This window comes from Zosterops lateralis, assembly GCF_965231275.1.
Source record: "Zosterops lateralis genome assembly, chromosome: 7".
Taxonomy (NCBI): Eukaryota; Metazoa; Chordata; class Aves; order Passeriformes; family Zosteropidae; genus Zosterops; species Zosterops lateralis.
In genome coordinates, this window is record NC_139767.1 from 34,045,062 (window position 1) to 34,068,355 (window position 23,294).

General features: G+C 38.6%; 1 protein-coding gene across 1 annotated transcript in view; it reads right to left on the minus strand.

Moving 5' to 3' along the window:
• The window catches only part of LRP1B (LDL receptor related protein 1B), a gene marked incomplete at its 5' end in the record, with an annotated part of 645,110 nt that overhangs the window by 468,085 nt on the left and 153,731 nt on the right, over window positions 1-23,294 (minus strand). Inside the window, one exon of the mRNA XM_083865658.1 lies at window positions 13,956-14,081. Coding sequence (XP_083721784.1) covers window positions 13,956-14,081 — 126 coding nt within the window. The remainder of the gene's footprint in view (window positions 1-13,955; window positions 14,082-23,294) is intronic.

Here is a 23,294-nt window from a genome sequence, read left to right on the forward strand (position 1 = left end):
CATGAATTCATCCTCCCTCTAGCCAGCTCCCATTTTCCTGCTTTGGTGACTTGACCCCAACAACCCAATCTGAAAACTGGAGGAGAAATTCCCTTCTATCTAAAAAAAAACTCAAAAAAAGTGTCAGTAGGATTTCTCTAATTTGGGGATATTCAGCAGTGTGGAAAATGTACTACATAAGACTTCCTGTCAACAACACCAGATGTGTTTCTAGTAGAAATAATTGGCTGGATATTTATTTATTGACATTTCAGATGACCAAACACTTATCTCTTGATCTTAATCATCATTTGTACAATTTGCTATCAAGGACCTTCCCTGACCCCTTTTTAGAGGTATCAGCAGTGTTTATATTGATAGGTTGGAATCCTGAATACGATTATGGAATATGAAACTTCAGCTGTATTAATATGGCACAACTACAACTAAACAGTAGCAAAAGATTCTGGTTTGGGTCAGCATAAAACACTTACAGGAAGGAAATAAGCACACAGCTAAATCTATACCAAATTATCAATTTTTAACAACTTAAACCCTCAATGCATCAATGATTCCTGCAGTATAAATTCCTGAACTCCTGCTCCAGTCTCTATGAAACACTTCCACTGAATGCAGGATTTTTTCTGTCACACAGCCTTGGGCCAGTTCTGGACAGGTAATTCACAACAGCCTATTCCTCTGGCCTGGGCACAGCAAGCACGGCTCAAAGGCCAGAGAAAATAACTTCAAGGACCAACATTTAATGCACATGGACAGAGAAGGAACTGTTCATCACTTAAATTGTTCCAGAGCCCATCCTATTACTTAGGCTGGAGACAGTGGCTTGCTCATATAGAGCAAATTTAAAGATCAGGGTTCTTGACATGGTAGATTAGGCTCTCCTTCCATGCATTCTGCTTGCTCTGTAATTTGATCATTAACAATTTTTCTGCCACTTCCAGATAAGAATGTCATTAATGTATTTTAAAGGCAGCATTTTTTTCTGAAATAAAATTCTTTCTAGGTTTTTTTTTTTAAACACAAAAATTTTCTTGCTGCTAGCATTAGTAATATATTAATTATTTAACTGCAATAAATGCATCTGTTAATGTGTTTAATTAAGCATACAAAGCTCTTTATTTGATGTTATTTGTATTTAAGATTTCCTGTTTTCCCTGAAGTATTTATTATCCGAGGCATGATTTTTCTAATCTTAGACATACTCTGGGACTGAAGTACTATTTTATATCAGCATTTCTCAGCTGCTTTTATCATGAACAAATATATTACAAACCATGTTAATGAGCTGTTTAGTATTCATATATTAGACTGCTCTCTCATTTTATATGGAAATGCCACTATAAAAATTCTAAAAATACTAGTTTTATGTGCACGATAATGATGAGATTCAAAGCAAATAAGGAGGAGAAAATCTGTGGTGGCAGTGAATATGAAATGGATTAGTGCATCGTCAATGTGCTTTACATTGGTATAAAATTATTAAGCAGGTAATTAAGTAGGATCAATGGCACTGTTTGTTTTGGGGGGAATGTTTTAGCTATTTTAGATGTGTCATCTTTAAGAATTTAATTTCACACTTTAATGATCTTCTTGTAATTTCCTCCTCCTGTCATGAAGTCACACAGTCAGGGAACACACGACATCACCTGCAGATCAAGGAGTGACTCGGGTGAAAGGCCAAGCCAAAGCCACCGTGCAGGAGGATGAGAATGAGGCAAATTAAATAAATTTCGTAAATACAAAGGTAGTTCATTTCAACTGACCTTATTCATCAGGCACATTCAAATCCCTGGGATTGTTAAGCAGGGAAGAAGTTTTATAGTTACTTGCAGAAACTGCAGCTCTGACCTGGCTGACCTCAGAGACAACTCCAGTGAAGCCAGGAAGAAATTAGACTGGGTGTTACAGGAGCCTAATGAGTAAAACCAATGCCTTCAGTACACTTACATCTGCAAGCAGAAAATAAAAAAAAAATAAATATCTAAAACTCCAGCTTTGGGTAAAGAGAAAATAGAGAGAGAGAGAAGATTATTCTCTGCCCAAGACAGAGAACTTACTACTGGTTACTGAATAAAATCCCAACTGTGAAAATAAGGCTGCTACTAAACTGAATTGTCTCATTTGGAACTCGGAATTACAAATCAATGGAACATAGCCTTTGTTATTATAGAAAACACAGTGTCTTATTAATTTTATATGCAGGACAAAGCACCTGCTGACACTGTGGGCCCAGCTCACTGCACGTCCTCCTGCACTTGACTTCCCAGCAGAGCCAGGGATGACAGCATCAGCTGGGACTGAAAAGGGTGAGGAAGGTGGAGATACATCCATTGAAAGGCAAAATGACAATAGCTGCTATTTTTTCTATGAAAATGCAGTCAGATTTCAGTAGAGAATAATGTAGTTTTTACTTTGTTACTAAACCAAACAGGTGTCATACCATATAACTGCTCTCTTCATAGTACAGCAGATATCCATTATTTAGACTATTCATTATTTGTACCTGAGCTCATTGGCCTCAGGTTACACAGCACACTTGTAAATGAAGCTAGGTCTTGCAAAAAGAAGAGAACCACCTTGGACAACTTTAGTCTAAATAGCTTTTTAAAAATTGCCTCAGATCAATAGCCTGGTGTAGCACCAGAGCAAAGAAAATAAGAACGAGTTAGAAAATGCCATCACAATATTCTCCACAAACTGAGCACAAAGGCAGCAAGAGACACTCCTTGTAGCCCTGGCCTATTTATGAATCCTTAACAAGTGAAGGAAGGAGAAGAAAAACTTCAGAGGTAATTTTATTATACTATGAAAAAAATAGGTTTCTCCCCCCACTCCTAGATTTTGTTACAACCGTTCAATAACGAAAAAGAAGTCTGCCATGTCTTTACACTGAAATAACTCATGGTTTTGTGTATCTACCATTAACAGCTGTACCTGTGCCTTTAACAAGGTTATAAATGGCAGAGGGTAAAAAAATTAATTTAGCATTCTCTGTGAGGAAGTAGAAACACAAACTTGGGACCAGTCCTGTCAATGGCTGCTCTCATGAGTAAAACTGACTTGAAATTACCTCACACTGGGCATAGTCCAAGTTTTCCATGAAGTTTGAGGGCACAGCTCACACTTCTCCAAAGTGGTTGCACGTGCACGATGATGCATCTTCGGATAATGTCACATGAAGGTGTTGAGCAACACAGGCTTGAAAATGTTTCTTCTGGCACAGTTAAATTTCCCCCAGTTAAATTTCAGAACTAGCTGGGCATGAGTAAGAGCTGCTAAGACATGAACTCTCTGGATTAGATCTGTACATTTGCAAGTTAACATAAGGAAATTAAATCCTTATTAAATCTCAATTCATTTGAAATTATTTTTTATCTTTTCCTTTTCTGCTTTATGAAGCTCCACTCATAGTTATGCACTACTCTTTGTGAGCAGAGTCTTGCACTGGTTCTTCATCCAGGGAAAAGTGCCCCCTTCGCTGACTAAAATTACTGTGCCTGTCATCACTAAAAACGTATATAAACTACTTTAAATCACAGCCCTATTTTCAAAGAGAGCAATTTTACTTTTCTCCCAGAAATTCATCTGCTTGCTAATGAGGGTTGTGTTCATCGGCAATTTTGAAGGAGAGGAAAAATGATTGTTACTCTGGCAGTTTCAAGTGATAAATAAGAATTCCATCCAGCCCTCCATTTAAGCCCACGACATTTCTCCCAGTGTAGGATCTACAGGCCAGATGTATCATTATAATTATAAACATTTGTAATGAGCCTCAGTGCAATTGGGTGAAGTAGCACCACCTCAGATAAAAATCTTTCAACAAGCCATTTCATACCCCAGATTGCTGTAATTTATAAATCCCTGCATTATCAAAAATTACCTTTTGATGTCAGCAGAGCCAAGAAGGGCTTTGATGATGCTATATACTTATGTTTTCTCCTAAATATGTTCCTACATTTTATCAATGTCTAATCAACAGACAATGCTGTGATACAGCAATTTCTGCACTCCCCTTACACCAGAGCTATTCCTGGCAGAGAAAGCCTAAATGACAGCCTAAAAATCAACACCCTCACAATCAGCTCAGGGATCTGGCTGAATTATCCTGCAAAAGGTGCATTCCCCATTTCCCAAAATATTCTCTTTTCCTGACTCTTGAACAACAGCAGCATCACAGGACAGCAAAGCACAAAGGACTGTTAATGGGAAGACAAGAACTGAGGCAGAAAATGAACAAGTAGGTTTGAGTATCAGCAAAACTGATGAGTCCTATGAGAAGGGAAAGGGAACCTGTTGATTATGATGAGAGAGGAAAAATAAAGGGACTTGGAAAGAGAAAAAATAGTTTTCATAGCAGTTTTAATAGTTTGTCAGCAGAACTCAGAAAAAAAAGGCAAGAAAAGTGTGAAATTAATGAATAAAGCAACAGCAAGGATTAGGGAGAAACAAAATACTGTGTGAAAATGCAGTGCTACAGTGAAAGGGCTCAACTGATGTACAGAAAGCCCTGAGAGATTTGCAAAGACACAAATACAAAAGGAAAAAGAAAATAAAAAAAGATAAAACTGTTGTTAAACAGAACACAAATTAAATGGACTGTAAATAAATGCGCATAGAAATGGGGAGCAAAATATCATAAAGGGTTTCTAAGAGAAGCCCCTCACACTGTAACCCCATATCTCTGCTCCCTCACTTGCCCAATGACCAGTTCCTGGCCCATTTGGGGGAATTTTTTACCCCAGTGTATCCCAGTGGGGCAGTTCTTTGATGCACAGGGCTCTTGTTGAGCTCCTCACTGCTGTCTCCTGCATTCCCAGGGCAGGAGACACATCCCTCCTGTGAAACCAGAGAGCACAGCCCATGCCAAACCATGCCTCACACTGAAACAGGTGTCTTATTGTGGCCAAAGGCTGTCAACAAGGTCAATTCTTAGAAAGAAAAACTAAAGCCATTAGGACCAGCTTAACAGCCACACAACCTCAGGAGAGACAAACTGTGCTGTGTCTTTCCATTTCTTCTCTCCCCATGTGCCATTCCTTTTTCAGGTTTTTTTGGGGGGTGTAATTCATAGTTTAGCTATGAAAATAAAATTGTTTTGGGTTAAAAAACTTGAAAACAAAGTCTCCCTCTCAAAGGGTGAATTACTTTTATAGGGTTTTTTTCAAAAGATTGATCTTTTCATTTTCTCATCTTCTGAGTATATATCCCATTAGATCTGCTTCTGGGTAGGAATTGCAATTTTAGCAAGCAATTAATCCATAAATGAGCTATTTCAGAGTTTTAGGTATTGGGCATCACCCTTCAAAGGCTCTGTGCTGGCCTTGGATTACAACTCCATGTTTCCACAGACCTCAAAAGAAGCTCATTTTGCCGGCAGTCGTTTAATTGAATTCTCCATAAATCACTTTGGAAAATCACGCTCAGGATAATCAGGTGCAGGCAAAAAGAAGGAGGTAGTATTTCTAATAACTGTGTCACTGAGAGATACAATGACCTTTACATCCTTCAACACTGAACTTCTTGTTGCTTACTTTATTCCAAAGGAAAATATGCAGCCAGAGAGTCACTGAAATTACATTTATTTGATCCTGGACCTCTTGCCAGGGCTGCTGAGTTTCTGTGCAATAACAGGTCCATGAGTCCTCCCCATGTAGTTCTCATCTTTGAAATAGACTAGAAAATTTGTGGATTTGTCACCATCAAAACACCCTCAAATTCATAATTAAAGATTTTGATTATTTTGCACCACATGCAAAGGCAAAATGAAATCTAATTTTATGCTGCTTTTTATGTACTCAGTGACAAACTCCAGCACTTTATTGAACAGAAGTGAAAATCTTGTATAAGGATATTCTCTTATTATGCACTGAAAGCATTTTAAAAAAAAGGAATTCTTCTTTCTTAGACTTTTTGTGCACCACATCAACTTTCTCCTATATATTTTCAGGGCAAGAATCATTCCTAGCACACCAGAAATGAGCTCACCTTACCAAAACCATTTGCCTGGAACAAGAGTTAATTTAACTGTATATATTGGCAAGGTATAAATGACTGTTTAAATATCTCCATATGTAACATACCAACTTCAGAATGATCATAAAATCCAGAGTCTTTAACTACTATTTAAGGTAATAATATTTGGCTGGAACAGGTTTGGGTGTTTGGACTAAGTAAAGGACGATGTTAAAGAACTTTCAGACTGGAAACCAAAGTGAAATAAATACATAGAATAGAAAATCAAATTTAAAAAACCAAAAAACAAACCAAACAAAAAAAAAAAAAAAAAAAAAAAAAAAAAAAAAAAAAAAAACACCACACAAAGAAACAAAGCACAAAGTATAACTGAATATTTTTAGTCTTGAAAATGCCTTACAGAAAATTAGCAGAAGCAAGTAATTCTATTTCCTGCCAAATCCCAATGTATACCTGAGTTTAGCAGGGCACTTGTAAATAGCTATTTAACAAAAAAAAAAAAATATGGTTTTCATTCAGAAAGCTGAAAATGTGTCCCTTTACTCCATGAAGCTGCTGAGGGCCATGTTACTTGTTTAGAGTTCAGGCAGCAGTTCCTGACTCACCAGGAATGAGAATATCAAATTTCTGATTCAAGTTGCACAGACTCATACTTTGCTCTTCTCCAAGGTCCTTATGTTCATCCTGGTGTAAATTTTAATTCCCATAGTGTTACCTGACACTGTCTAATTCCACCAAGTATTGAAAGTCACTCCCTCTGAAAAAAGAGTGAATAAACTGATTTATGCAGAGAAGGCAAACACTTCTATCCCAGTGATGGGACGACATGGTGCTTATGCCTCAGAAGCAGCATTTGAGCCCATTGGGAAATTATAAAAAGGAATTGCCTCTAAATGTTCTCTGGAGCCTCAAGAGCACTGCCTATATCCTGCCTGTAGCAGAAAGTAAATGCAGAAGCATCAAAGTTATCCCCTGGCCCAAGGTAAGTGTTCCCCAGCAGCCAAAGCTGGGGAGCCCAGAGGGAAAAGGAGCACAATCAATGGACTGAAAGGCAAGAACATCCTCCAAGAATGATCCCCCTTGTGATGGCAACTGGGCATCATCAAGAGCAGCCCCAAAGAGCACAGTGGGACAGCTGAGCTCCTCCACACTGCTGGCAGACTGGTCTCAATGGGGGGGTGTTTCTCTGTCACCTTCCCAAAGGGCTTTGAGGGTACGAGCACCATGGACACCCATCCTTTCCACACTGTTTGCTTTAATACCCCATTAACTATCACAACATCAGCAATCTCACAACACCAGCAAAACCACCTTTCCCAGAGGGGCTAAGCTCTCTGTTTCCCAAAGGAAATAAAAAAAGGTCAAAAGCTGAAGCCTGTGTCACAGTCACTGGGATGTTTTCCAGCAGACAACATCAAACTACCTGGATGGGATGAAGCACAGCACCCTGACAGGTTATGTGCCAGTAAATAGGATGGTAAAAGCTCCAGCTTTTATAAATCTTTTCTTTAGCAGTATTCACCAACCACAGCAGCTTTGCCAGGGTAAACTGAAAGAAGAGCCTCAGTGAGAATTGTGTTTTGTTTGGTATCTGTAAAACAGTATCAGGAAAGTTAATACTCTTTCAAAACATTCATCTTGTTCTGTCAGGAACACTTCTCACCAGCTAACATAAAAGCTGGCAATATTGTAATGCTGCATTAAGCATTTAACCTAATTTTATGTAAACTAGCAGCAGTTTGATAAAATTTCTTGACATTTGTCATTTTGTTGTGGTTCATTTCCTACAGGAGCTTTAGAAGTTCTACACCACTGATAGGTAGAATCCTGATGCAGAGAGAAAAAGGGAGTATCCATTCATCATCTCAAAGCAGATTAAATCAATATCTGGGCAGTAAGAAATTCAAATATCTTGCTGAAAAATAGGTGTAAAAAGGTATTTTATATACCAGATTCTTTGTTCAACAGCAACTACACACACCAAAATTATAGAGTGAAAATACAAAACCACATTTTCCCCTCCTGTCCAGCATTCTCTTCATTTACCTTTAGCAGCTTCATGGCAGTGCACCTTCAATGTATGCACATTATTTATTGAGCTGGGATTTTCCAAAGCTACTAAAGAGTGGTTTGGGATCCCAGCTTCTATTGAATTTCAATGAATCTACTCATAAAAGAATTAGGAGCTTTAGGAAATTTTATCTTTATTGTTTCATACCACAAGAGCAACATTGTATCCAATTATCTTATCCTTTGCTGGTAAGAGAACTACAACAGAGGTGCCCAATTAACAATTTTTAAGCTTCTGAAACTAGACTCCCATAATTAGCATCCAGAGAATGAAAGACACACTTTTAGCAAACAAAGTGTGACTCAAGCTTTTAAAAAAGGCACTTCTGGTTCCTGCATTTCTTTTGCTCCTCCAACTTCAGCTTAATCATGATTATAGACACTGACATTCCCTAAAGTCCCAGAGGAAGATAATTATCAGAAATACTTTCAACATGTTACAGTAAGGGAACATCTACTCAAACATCCAGAGACAGGGACCATTCAAATTGGATGATTTATTAATGGCAACCAGAGTTCCTTCAACGCAGAGCCAGTCAGCCACAAATAAATTGTGTGGGTGGAAGATATGCAAACAGTATTTGGATAACATTTAGGAAAGCTCAAATACCAGATCAACAGTGTCAGGATCACAAAGAAGAGTTGAGAGCAATAGGAGGACAAGGAGGAGTGAAATGTTTCAGGATTTTGTTGCTGCTAAAATAAATGAGCATCAAGCATTTTTGGACTTGGTAGCTCCTTTTAGAGCTCTGCTCTGTTAATGGGAGATCTGATTCTGCAGGGTTTTATCCCCTCTAATGAGGGGGGGCTTATTCACAGCATTCAAGCAGTACTTGGGGTCACAGATGGTTCTAAAGAGTGGCTGTGCTGGTGCAGAGCTCTGCTGCCACAGATGGATGCCAAAGGAGCTCAGGGGAACCTCATTCCAGACTCAAATCTCTCCTCACAGGGCAACTATCAGATACTGTTCTAGCACCTGTGGGAAATAGTAAAGGTAAGAAGCTGTGAAAGCAAGCCTCAGAAACAGAGCAGAGAACTTAAAGCAGCTGCAAAGCCTGAAAGTAGAGAAGATACAATACACTACAGCAAGCAAGGACATGAAACAATAGTTTTTTAGGCTTGGCTAAGATAGAGTTTAAGACTGCAGAAAAAATACACTTAGCAAGACAGTAGAAGTTTTTAAGCTTAATAATGGAGTCTTGTAATAGAAAGCACATAAACAAGCATTTTTTGAAGCAGGTGTACGTGTGCTTTTAGTGACTGGCAAGAACAATTGTCTTTAAACTTTAGCAATGTGCTACTGGCTGGAAAACTTTTAAAATGTCCAGTAATAGACACCTTTGGCTGCTGTTAGCAAGACATGAGCTATTTCCATCTTTCAATCATCTCACCCTGTAATGAGGCTGATGTCACAATAAAGCTCAAGGAACATCTTTCTAGCAGTCCCATCCTGTTAGTGAAAAAACACCAACACAAGCACCTTCTTCTACTCCAACAGCCAACAGGCTTTGCTGGACGTGCTGCACCCAGCATTACAATACCTAAACATAATCAGTGTGCACAGTTTCAAAAGGAAGCTACAGAAAATAAACAAATTCTTTCCCTGCTCCTTTGTTCCACCTCACCCTGGCAGAACACATTCTGACAGAGAGGCACTGGTAAGCTGAGATTTGAAAACAACACACAAGCCAGATAAGCTCTGAAGCTGCAAACACAGAGAAAAAAAGCCTTAAGTACTAAATGGAAGGAGTAATTTGCCAATGCACCTTTTAGATCTCAGCTCTGTTAGTAGGAGAAAAGCAGGTAATAGCACATCACATCAAATATTTGTCTGGTTTCAGAAACCACGGTATTGCTGGGGCATGGCTTACTTAGGATGAATGGGTTATTGAGAAGCACAATTGTGGAATACAAAACACACAGGTACCAAAAAAAACCCCATGTTATAAACTGGATCTTTAAGACAGAAAAACTTAGTGAACTTCTCTATTTACAGTTACTGAGATAAGCAAATACTTACAGCTTAAGACCAACATTGGTGGCAAGAAGATAAAATAAGTAAAAAAAAAAGTCAAAAACATCCAATCAAAATACCAAAAATAAAACAAACAACAAAAATAACCCCAGAACACACCACTAAAAGCATCCCCAAGAACATGAGTATTACACATTGATGTTTCTAAGTAGTAACTTCCTACAGCTGGCAGTAGTGGAGTCAACTGATGATACAAATATACAAATTACTGTCAATGTGATGTTTTTAAACTCTGTGCTTTTCAACAATGTATTTGAGTTTTGTAATTGTCTCACCAAAATCTCATGTCAGGTGAGTCTGCAGGCAGCCATTTTATTTTTCCTTTTAACAGAAAAGCCCCTCTGCACATTTGCATCAACTTCCAGACTCACAGCTATCTGTAAAAGCCAAAGTGTCTGGCCAGATTCTGGGCTGCCTGATAAAGTTCTATTGATTTTGAGTGAGCTTGCTGATTTAGCCTGCTGAAGAACCCAGCATCATCTGATTAGGCTGAGTAAATTGATTTTTGAATCCTGACTATTTGCAAAAAACCCCAAAAAACCCATGAACAACCGAGAGACCACCCAAGAAAGCGTAAAAATTACTTGGTCAAGAGTTTTAGGAATACATTCACTTTTTGTTCAAAAATCAATTTTCTTATTAACAACTCTAGAACAGAAAAGCAACAGAATTTGTTCACTAAATTATTCATTCTAAATTACTGACCCAGGTTCCTTGGCAGTGTAAAAAAGAGAATCTTCAGACAGCAGAAAGAACTACAGCTGCTGAGAAACAGAAGAGAACACAAGTGTAGGTGCTGTAGGAGTTCACTCCTGGTTTTATAAAGCTGTTTGTGAAACCATTTAGAGAAAGGTGGGAAGTGGAAGGGGAACAGACTGATGCTGGAATCTTTCTGCTGACTCCAAAAACCACCAGGACACCTCCAGCACAGCCCCTGAAAGCTCAAGGAAGCTGTGCCTGCACAGAGCCCTGACCAAGCCTTTACCAACAGACAATTCAGCAATAATTAAGGATTCCCTGTTTTTTGTCCCATCCTAGATCTCCTTAAAAACACTAATAAAGGAATTAGACTGTAGGACTTCAGGTGGGCAAGTCAACTGAGTCAATCTCAATTGAGCAAGTCAATATCAACTGAGGCAATCAGTTGATACAGGTGCATCGTGTGTGCTTGTGCAGGCAAAAAACTTTCAGGTTCTATTGTAATACTTGGTTAAAACTCCACCAGGAGATTGCTCACAAACATATTTAGTTCCTCTAGGACTTCTGTAAATAGATGCTTGAGCAATGAGACTAATAAGACTTCTCATATTCTCACCAGGAGAAAAGCTGCAGCTTGAGAATTTCTCTCCTTTTCTGCGCTTTGAAATCCCCACAGGAGAGAAGTTAAGAACTTCCACTTGCAGGAAAAGCTTTGATCAATGCTTGCACATTATCAGAACCCAGAAAACCCTATTACTAGGCACAAATCCACAGAAAATCAATCAAAATCCATTTGTTTATGGCTATAGGAACAACCAGCAATATCTGTCAGGCTACACCAAACAATTCATCATACGTAAGTCAAAAAAGAGCTGACAAATTCATCTAAAACCAACAGACACACGACTCAGTGCACAAAAACTGAATGTGCTGTGTCCCTGGGATCAAATACATCATAAGAATATTTTTAATGCAATTTTTAAGTTCCTACAGACATGGTGGTGCAAAGTGTCAGCAGAAAAATTCGGGAGCATCATACTCATTTTTAATGAGAAACAACTTACCTGATGAAGCCAGATTAGGCACACATGTTTCAACAATTTGACAGCAAATTGTGCTGACTAAAAACTACAGAACCATCCAGCACAAAACAAAATTCTGAGCAATTCCATAACAAAGTTTCACCCAACACCTCCAGTGCTGCCACCCTTTGCTCTCACTCAGTCCTGGGCTGAGTAGCATTGAGAGGGCAGCAGATTTAAGGCAATTATTATCTCAGCTCACACTGTCAGCTGTGGCCCCTCATTAACCAGCAGCAAAGGGCCATGAAAGCTGGGAAACAATAAGGATTTCAGCACCTTCCTTCTCTATAATCAGAAAAGCCATGGTGCTGACACCTGCCTTTGGTTCAGGTCAGAGTAAGGAAAGTATCTGACAAACTGTTCACATTTGCAAAGGGGAGGGGGTTTCTGAGAGGAGCATGCTGGTGGATGTTAGAAAAGTGTAGACTCTTTCCTACTCCCTCCCCTGTTCTTCAAGCCATCAAGAAACTCCAATTGCCATGTTTTTAACATGCCACAACTCCAAATGGCATTGCTGAACACAGGTCTTACTAACCAGTGCAATAACCATGCAAAGCTCTCAAGAGGAAAATACCTGGGCATCCAACAAGCTGTTGGACAGGGAACTACATGGTGAATATCACCAGGCAAGCTAAAAACTCTGTGTGTGACCATTCCTGAGCTCCTATCTCCATATTCATTAGTTAGAAAAACTTTTACCTGCACATATTAACACTGTGGTTGAAAACATCAGAGAAGAGAGTGATTTATCAATGAGCAGTGCAGTAACAAAACCCCAGCTTTACACCCAAGGCTTCCCAGTGCAGGATGTTGATTCTGAGAGCTCCAAAGTGTGTGGAAGGTGGTTTATCAGAGTGCCCTGGCCACAGCCCCCGAGGCAATTTTCTGATCACTTGCAGAGCAGGAAGGCTGCAATCAGGTGTTTGTCCAGACAGAAATGCCTCCCAGACATCTTGAGCTTCTGGCCCTCATTTTAAAGATTAGACTCCTAAACACTGTCTGATGTTTGATATTTTCTTTTCTTTGAGCAGCAAACCCCATTTTCAGCCTTCCTGATTGTCAGTACTGCTTTGATACAAAATACATGGTTCTTCTCTTACATTAAGTGATTATCCTGGGGATAAAATCAGGAAATTCCCCCATTTTCCTCAGAACACAGGAAACAAGGGAACATTAAGATTTAATAACACCTCATCAGTAGTCTGCAAGACTGATAAGGAAGAAAGTCTGTAAGGTTGCTACTCTGCTGTTCAAAAGCTCTTAGCCACATTAAAAAAACCAACAAGGTCTTCACTATAATTAAATATGTTTTATTAAAGCTTTCCATCATCTTCCTTTCTTTGCTTATTTCCCCATCATAGCTCTCACATCGTCTTTCACACCTCCCTTTGATGTTTCTATGCTTTTCATACTGAAAATATTTTCATATTGAAAGTATTGAAAATATTTTGCACTCTTCTCTTCCACCCCACCTCCCCTAAATGTATTTAGAGGAGCACATTTCCCTGTGCCTGACTTTGCTTCTCCCCATCAACAGCTCAGGGAGAGCAGAGGGCACACATGCTGCAGTGCCAGTGCTCATTACAGAGAGAACAAAACACCTTCCATCTCATCCCTTTCTTCCGTCTCTCACCTACACTGAGGATGTAATCTGCTTCTCTCCTTGGCAGGAAGACTCATAAATGTAGTCCTGGTTTCCTGCCTGAGGTGTTTTGGTTTTCTGAAATTCTTTCCCCAAAAAAATTTCTACAAATAAGAAACATGTTTTTGTAAGTGGACTTGGTTTTCATTCTTTTTCCTAGGAGAGACTTCTTCTTGATGTCCCTCTGGTCTGACCAATGTAATTAAAAAAGTTTCTTTGTTTCACCAACTTGGTCTGTGTAGAATAGTATAAAAGGGAGACACATCCCAAAAATACAGGTGTCATTTTCAGCCTTCTGAAGTCTAAGTCTGTGTCACTGTGGTGTAAAACAGCATCACATACAGGATTAATAAACCAAAATAGAATCTGCCCTCTCCGTTGTGTTGTCAGTGGGAATGAAAATGTTACAGTTTAAAGTGAGATAAAATCAAAGAGTGGTTCCTCCTTTACTTACAGGTGTCTAAGGACTCATCAGAATCATCAGGACAGTCGGGCTCCCCGTCACACAGCCAGTGCCAGGACACACAAGTGACACCATCGTGGCACAGGAACTCCCCTACGTCACACAGGGGATGCTCTTCTGGAAATGAGAATGGGTTACAGTGAAATGGTTAAAGGGAAAAAAAAACATGGCACAATGAAAATCAAAAGTGAAAATGAAATGATTCAAAGAGCAAAAATCAAAGCAAACAAAAAAAATAATATGAAGTCATAATTTAGTGGTATCTGATACCCTCACTTAGGGAATTCTAACATCCAGCTGAGGGTTCAGTGCGAGCTGCCCATCACCCTTCCAACCTGACAGGAACAACATTGTCATGATTTAATTTTATGGAATAAAATTTTAAGAAAATCTGCATTTTTCTAAATATTTCACCATGAAGTAGCTTTGCTTACTAGATAGAAACCAACAGGTTTTAGTGTCACATTACTAGCAGGGAGGTTCCTGACTCACCTCTCCTGCCACAGAAAATATTTCTAAATTGCTTCAAGTAATCAAATTTTCGAGGATATATTTTTGTAAGCAGTCAAAGTTCTACATCAATACACATATTTATTTTCAGCTATTTCCTTAAACACATTATAATGACAAAATCCTTCCGCCATTTCATATAAAAAATATTTTATAGTTCATGTGACAAATTTGCAAATAAAGAATTTAAAGTCAACACTGGAGCACCTTGAAAACAAGTGCTTTTAAAAGAGGGCAATTCTGGAAGTTTGGCACACCCACACTATCTGCTGCATTCAACCACCACAGCCTGATGTCCTTGAGATCTACAGTTAATTAACTCAAGACTATTCCATCATTATTCAATGTAAAACTATTCTAATATTAATTAAAGCTCACAAAACCTCTGTGCAATATATTATATTCATTTTATCAATATATAAATTACAGTAGTGTCTTCCACAAGGTTACACTGCAGATTGCTGGGAAAAGGTTTCCTCATCATTATTCTTACCCTGGCACAAGAGAGGAATAACATCACTGCAGTCAATACTGGCACAAAGAAATAAAACCAAGTATAAAGGAGGAGACAACACTCAATCCACTTGTAGATCTCTCCATTGGCTTAGTTCCTCCAAAAGCCATGGAGGAAAACTAATTCCTTTAGTATTATTACTAATATATTAATAATATAATACTAATTCCTTTGGTATTATCACTAAAGGAATAAAAACCAAGAATTCTTTATTAAAGTTATTATTTAATCATTCCTGAGGTCAGGTTCTCAACTACTGATGCCATTCAATTTTACAACAAGCCAAATTTGCAACTACTATGTGGATAGATTTTATATTTCTTAAAATAACTATATCACAACTTCTTTCAAGCCTTTCATTCTTTTAAGAATGAAAGGATTTTTTTGTTCTATCTTAATTCCTTCCCCTCAACAGCAAAAATGAGCAACTGTATAATTAAGAGTGTAAGTTTACATGGAGTGGTTTTGCTTAAAGCTTTCAGGGAGATGATTAAAGGCCCTGCTTTGATAGCACATCTTGAAAACCCATCCTAGAAGTCAGAAAGAGAGGGAGAAAGTTTGGCAAGTTTTAGCATTTCAAAGATGTAGAGTAGTATGAGGAACTCACAGAAGAACTCTGTAATATTTGGTTTTAGAGTATTCTTGAAATCCATGATACATTTCTGCTTTCACTACAGGATGAACTGTAATTTTCTGTGTATTGCACATCTGCTTCCAGCAGACCTGGGAATACTAAAACCAGCACTGCCAAACACGTTCACTTATTTATTCAGCTCTGCAATGATTATTCTTCAGAGAAAAAAAAAAAGTTGAAAATTCTTTCATTATTAAGAGCAGCAAATTTTATTTATTTATTTAGCGAGGTTTCTGAACTGACAGCTAAGTGAAAAATATAACTGAATAAATATAGAAATGTAAAGTTGTGAAAACACTTCTACAGTCAAGGTCACACAAGTGTCTGGTTCTACACGAACCTCCCCAAATAACTGCACATACAACACCTATAGAGTAGAAATCTTGCCTGAAACAAAACCTGGCAGGGTGATTATCCCTTCCCCAGTGCAACAGCTTCTTTCAAACCTGCAGATGGTCACACATATCTACACAAAAAAAAAAAAATAAAAATCTTATATTTGTTCCTCTTTTGGACAAAGATCATAAAAATAACCTGAGTAACTGGATATAAAGTAGTTCTAAAAAGAGTTTCACATAGAGGTCAGAGTTTCGTGTGTGTACTTCAAAAAAGGCTTGTTTGCTATTATTTTTTTTAAAAAATGGAAAAAAATAAGCTATTTCCATACTATTAAATTCCTGCTTTCCATTTTATCCAACAATACAGAAATTATGGAGATGTAAGCTTTTTATATTCTCTATCTTGAGAAAAACTTAGAGTGAAAAAAACCCTAACTTATAAAGCACTTTGAAAAATAGATTTTGTTTAGAATAAAGCAGTTTAATATTACCTCAGGGTTTTATTGGCTCTGAAAGTGCTTTCTCAAATGTTTTTATTTTGCATAACGATGGAATGATTTTTATTTTTGGCTGTTATCTCCACAGAATAAATTCGACCAGTTAATCATGAACACTCACTAATTAGTGGGCTTTAAGAAAATAAAAACCACAACAAGCCTCTTGCTAAAAAAAAATAGTCATCTATGACCCAGAAGTAAAATAGTTTTTTTTCAGTGACACCTTTTTTCCTTCTGTAACACGTGAGCTGTGCAGGAAAGCTCCCAGTGGATGGGAAAATTCACGGTTTTAACATCCCAGTTCTTTGAGATACAGAGCAGATGGTGAGAAATCATCTCTCTATGGGTAAATGAAAGCTTTGCTTCCCTAAGGATACTACTCCTATGCTCCTATCCTGTGCTGCAAACACCTGGCAGTGCCTCTTAGAAGAAAAGTTTAAAAAAAAGAAAAAGAAAACCTCGTTCCTTTCTGTTAAAGTCAATGTTCTCACAGCCAAAAACATGGTGTTTTGTGTGGTTTTGTTGGTTTTAAGAGGATAAAGCTCAAAATCTTTATTAGGAAAGCAACTAGATTTATAATCACAGAATCACAGAATGCGTAGGTTGGAAGAGACCTTCAAGATCATTGAGTCCAACCCATAATGTATAAAATTACACTGAACTCGGAAATACCAAAATTCCATTATGATGATAGAAGAGGAAAAACAAAAAAGGGGAAATAAACCAATGAACCAACCAGCAGTCAAGGTAATGACTGAGTGTGATGCCTGCCTGGACCAGGGATGCTCCTGGATTAAAAAGGCATTTGCCTCTGCAAACTTGCTCCTAAATAACTCGGGATAAAGATCACTGTCTGTGATACATGGACTGCTCAGGGTCAAAGGGATCTGGAGCCTTCCTAGTTGAGAGAATGTAAAGAAGAAAAACAGGTCAACAGGGCTCTTGAGAAGAGTTGTATGGGAGATAACACTGATGTAATTGAGTGCTCTCCAGCACTGGGAATGATTCACTGTGAATCTCATTAACAACTGCCTTGGTCAAGGAACAAGATGCCCAGAGAAGCCACTGAATTCCAGAATTGTGCTTCCCACTTCCAGCAGTCCCTTGCTTGGGCTCTCTGAGGATCTGCCAGGCTCCTGCTGTGGTCATGGTGACCCCCCCAGCCGCTTGGATGGGAATTGTTTGGTGCTCTGTCTTCCGAGCACTTCCAGCTCCATCTGCCAAGAGCACCTGAGAGAGCCCGAAAAAAAACAAACCTCCCATATGGCAACGCTCTTCAAAGTGAGCAAAACTCAGCCTAATAAAGCCTTGAGCCGTTAGAGCAGGGAGCCTGCTCATTAGGCTCTCACTAAATATTCAGAAAAAGCCACATGTGCATGCTAACCCAAAAAAAGCACATTCCTACAGAAGCTTTTGAAGGATAGGATGCAAGCACAAAGGGAATGAATGTTGAAGGATGAGAGATCATCACAACATAATGTTTTAAGGCTTTTATAGCAATAGCTTAAGATCATTGTGAAGTAAGAATGCCTCATGAATGGATTTCATTAAATTTTGCACTTAAAAAATATTTTCACTCTGTTTCAAATGAAAAAAAAAAAAAAAAAAAAAAAAGGCTAAAATTTTCAATTCCCTTTCCATTTTCAAGGAAGACACACAGACTAGGGGGATGTGTGTGTAAGCATGTTTTGTTTTGGGTTTTTTTTCTACTTGAGAATGGTTAGATCAAGGAATGAACCATGAAATCCATGAATAAAAATGATAAACTGATAGACAACAGCTACTTTGTCCTCAGTTGCATTCCCAGAAAAAACACTCATAAGAGGAGGGGAATTTTCTGTCAAAATAATATTTTTTTTTTCTCCCAGAAGCCAAAGAGCAGGAAGACTAACAAGGAGCAGAAAGGCCAAAAGGAGTGGTCACAAAACTGCAATCCAGCTGTACAATTCCATTGGGATCCACTGGCATCACCTGTCTGCATGACCAGGAATTCTACCAGTGACAATAAACCCATTCTGCCATGTTTCAGGGATATTATGCAACCAAAAACTTGCACTTTTAAGTTCTTAATTAGTTTTGCTTTGATTTTAATTAAGTTATCTTCATTACAAGAGTTTAAGAACTCAGAATTATTTTTTCCCCCTCTCAAAAGCATGTTTTTCCATTTGGGATTTTCTTTGATCTCTCACTGAAACATGGGAGGGATTCCAGATTAATTTCAGCAAAATTTACTCCAAAGTTGAAAAGTATATTCCGGTATTAATTTATGACAGAATTCATCATATGCCAAAACCTAAATTACTGTAGCTAAAAGAGAGATATGAAGAAACAGCATGCACAGCACTTCCTACTTATGAATTTCAGACTTTATATAATACTTCTCAAACCTTTTGTACCTTTGGAGTTAAAGCTACATTTTTAGAGCCCCAGAGTAAAACACTTACATTTTGGCCACGCTAAACTACAGACAAAACAGTAAAACAGAGTTTTACATTCCGGGTATAAAAATATGATTTTGATACCATTTATTTCTGTCCTACCCAGTTCAGTATAATGCTGTGTCCAAATGTTCGTGAAACTTTATTTACAGAACCCAAAAAATCTCTCCCAAGATCTACCAAACCCTAATTTTTCCTTCCACAACACAAAGGGGCTTAAAGAGCTGCTGATGTGCTCACATGAAGCATTCTAAACAGGAATATGGATATTTTATGTGTATTTATTCAGCTCTTGGCATAACAGTTATCACTTACTCAGCATTTACTAATCAGCTAATTGCTTTATCCATAGGCAAGGCACAGGTACCTGTCAGTAAAAGCACCATATGCTCAGTTTAAGCCACATATGCTTAAATTCCATGTGTAAATTCTTCATATTTTCTGGACTTGCTCTGTGCTACTATAATTTATGGATCAGATTCAGCAAATATTGATAGAGGTCAGTACTAACAAGAAGATGAGAAAGATCCACTGATGGATGAAAATCCTGCAGTATTTTTGGAAGCGGGGAGGTGATAAGTTCAGGGGCTGTCTTGTTCCTTGTTCTTTTTGGCTCTTTCTTTGCCAAAACGACGTTTACATTAAGGAGGAGGGGTGACCCCAAGCCTCCTCCTGGATTTAAACAAGAGAAGGTTATTCAGACTCAACTTGGCACAATCTGTGGACAGAGAAATTTAGGAAATACTTAGATAACAAAAAATACCCAAATATTCCTGAGGCAATTTTTATCTAGTCAGCAAAGGGTCACAGAATAACACCTATCTCAGCAAACTACAAAATTACATGATAGTTATGCTCCTTAATGGCTCAAAAATACCAGAGAATAGCCAGGTGCCTTCTCTAACACAATAGAGAGACCCTAATAGAAACACATTACCTGCAATCCTGCCATTTGCCAATCCCTGCTCCCAGTAGCCCTACAAAAAAAGGAGGCTGAAGGCCAAACAAGCTCCCTCTGAACAATTTCTCTACAATTATCCTTCACCTCCTTCAAAGCTGGAGGAAACAGGCAAACACATTCCCCAGGGTGAAGTGGTCCTTCTTTCCAAACAGCCTGGCATGGATCAAATGTAAATGTCAGGGTGGAGGGTCAGAGTGACCATCACTTCTCCCTCTGTGTGGGAAGAGTGACAAGCCCTGTACCAGAGTCAACAAGGTGCCCTTTCAGCTGCTGACAGCCAGTGCCAGGGTGAACATGAGCAAAAATGTTCTCACTTGTGCAAAGCCTTCAAAGGCTTCCACTGAAACAACCCTTCTTTTTTGCCACATCAAAGAACAAAAAAACCATCTGTATGGAATGTGAAAACCTCTGAGTCTCTCCACTACCTTAGCCTGTATTATCATAGTGTGTTCATAATATTATAAATTCATTTCCTACTTGACAGGAAGAAATGGTTGCGACAGAAGACTTGAAAAAGTTAATAAACACACAGAAATAAGGAATAGGTTATTGTAAGGAACTGCAAGCATCTTGGCAAGAGCCTTCTCAGGAGCTCTTCTATAAGGACACTTCCTATACACTTGGATAAGCGACAGAGACATTCACATGAAAAAGGAATTCCAGGAGCAATGACTCGAATAACACATTTCTTGTACACAGACACATTTCCTGCTCCATCAGGAAGCCCAACGGAGAAAAGACTGAGGTTTTCAGCTGCTCCCAGGATCAAACCTCCAGAAGGTGTGACAGGCAAACTCCTGAAGAGCACAAGGAATGAGCAGACGGGTGGGGACTGAGGACAAGTCACCCGGCGCTGGTTTCAAACCTGGTTTGCCGCAGAGCGCCGCTCGCTGCGCCTCCAAGCGAGACTTCAAATGAGCCTTTTTCATCTCCTATCTGTGCTACCTCTTGGAACTTGGATATTTTCAAGTTATTCTTCTTTCTCTGAGTAGTAAAGCTTCCAAATACAATTCAAATGTTTTCATGGCAAAATTGCTTTTTTTTTCTTAAAGTGGGATGGAAATCCCGACTTCAGATAAATTATTTAAATAAATGCCACAGAAAATATTTTCTCTTTTGAAAGCTGAAACATTCATTACATGGCTTATTACAATACCTTTGATAAGCCCTCTGCTGAGCAGATGTTCTATCATCGTGAATTTTCACATATGAACGTTTTTAGCAAAAACTAAAAGATAATTAATTTAGATAAATTTCATCTATCAAAGGGTAATCAGTGATGTTATTGTTTTAATTTGGTGGTTTTCTTACCATGTAAAACAAAGCCATTTCACCTCAATATTTCAAACTCTAACAGAATGACATCTGTCCACACAAGGAAGGAAAAGCACATAAACTGTTGAGATACTTTAAAATGCTGGAAAAATTATGGGAATAATAAGAAAAAAGTATGCTCTGCTTATCATCACTTTGAATAAAAGTAAAGTTTTCAGTTTTCTTTTAAAGCATAGATAACTTTATGAGGGAAAGATATAGATAGATAAGATCTAGGTAACTTAGATGACTGCATAATTGGGAAAACAAAGTTATACTGAGAAAACAGAAAATAAGTTATCATAAAGGATTAAAAAATTAAAAAGCAGTATGGAAGGAACCACAAAGTATCTGGATTGAATTGAACTATCTTCTTTGCTTTCTTTTATTTCCTTGGAGAAGAATGTTGAGGCCATATTAGCATTGGTGCTTGATTGTTTTAGGACTCAAGCACAAATCTTACACTTCTTTTGCCATATCCAAAAATTACATATTGGATAGGATATCGAAAGGGTTAATCCTGAAATCACAAAGTCTTCTATCAGCTAAATTGTTGTTCTCAGAGAGTTCCCCAGTCCAGCTCCCTGACAGGTTGCCAATGCAGCTCTTGGATGCAGCAGTGGAATTCCTGCCCTGCCTGGCTCCCATTCCAGTGCATCCCACATCTGCCCTGGCAAGCTCTGATCCTGCTTGCCCAGCTCCAGCCACACAGGTTAGCACATGGCCAGGTTTTATAAGCCTGGTGTAAATGTATCAGTCTCTGAGGCGCTAGTCCTTGCAGACTGCCTTGAAATAATTTTAGCGAGACTGCTCTTCGAAAGTGTTTTGTAAAGCAAAAGGCTTAATAAATGCAAAGTAAGAAAATAACAAATGTTACAGAAATCAAATGAAAAGCTGCACACAGGTGGCCGAGAAAACCTCTGACAGCCTGCTACAAACACCCCAAAAAACCTCTTACTTCCTTTGTGCTCCTCCCTAAATACTGAATGTCTTAGGAGGAACAGCCTGGCCTGCTGCCAATAAGGAGAGATACAGGATTTGAAGAAGAGTGAAATGGTTCAACAGATGCTTCTCTCTTGGCACTGAGCCCATCACTGCCAAGAGGGTATGGAAGATTCCAGGTAAACTTCCTAAAATGTCTAAAGGAAACTCTTTCCCTATTGGGAAACACCTGCTGGGGGGGTGTGGAGTGCATTACTACACCAGCAGCACAGGGCCATCCATCTTCCCTGCCCACTCCTGCATGGCTCCACTGCCAATCATTTAATGCTGCCTGCTCTGCTGAGCACCATCAGTGTCACCCAGACAGGGTGACACACTGTTAGTCTTCCCGCTCACACACACATCCCCCCATAGTCTACATGCATCTTTTCTTCCTTGAAAATTGAGAGGGAATTGAAAATTTTGGGCTTCCCCCCCCCCCCCCCCCACTTAAAACACAGGGGTGGTGTTGATGGATGGCAGCACTGCCTTTATCCTACAGCAATCAACACAACAGGCTGGGGGGATGTGGGAAGGAGGTTTCCTTGCACACAGTTTAACAGCACAAATGAGATACAGAATTTATTTTATTATTATTTTGCAGAAGATGACAAAGCTGGAGAAGTGAAACCTAAACTCTTGGAGAAAATCTCAGAAGGCAACAACACGCTCATTTTTGTGCGGCTAGAAAGGAAGGAAGCTACGTCCTACCCTGCTCTCACAGCCAGGAGAGCCAAGCCTGCTGTCACTAAGCATTTCTCAAAATGCTCCCACTTAAAATGACACAAAGTAATGATGAACAGGTTTCAATAGCAGATGGAAGCCTATTACATAATTCAGTTTTAATGACCAGAGAAATCTTAAATATGACGGGTTTGTTTTGTGCAACAAGAGACTTATATTAAATGAAACAGTCAAATCTGCTTCCATAAGCAACTGCATATGTTTAACACACATTTGTTGTATATTAGGATAATTAATCTAGAGGGAAATGGGGTTAAATACTAACATAACTTTAAACTATACTCATTGAAAGAATGAGAGAGCTAGGGGAAAACCAAGCTAAAACTCCTTTGCTAAATAGTGTCTACATAAAGAGCTAAAAGGAAAATCTCATTACTGGGGTAAACTATTTTACTCAAG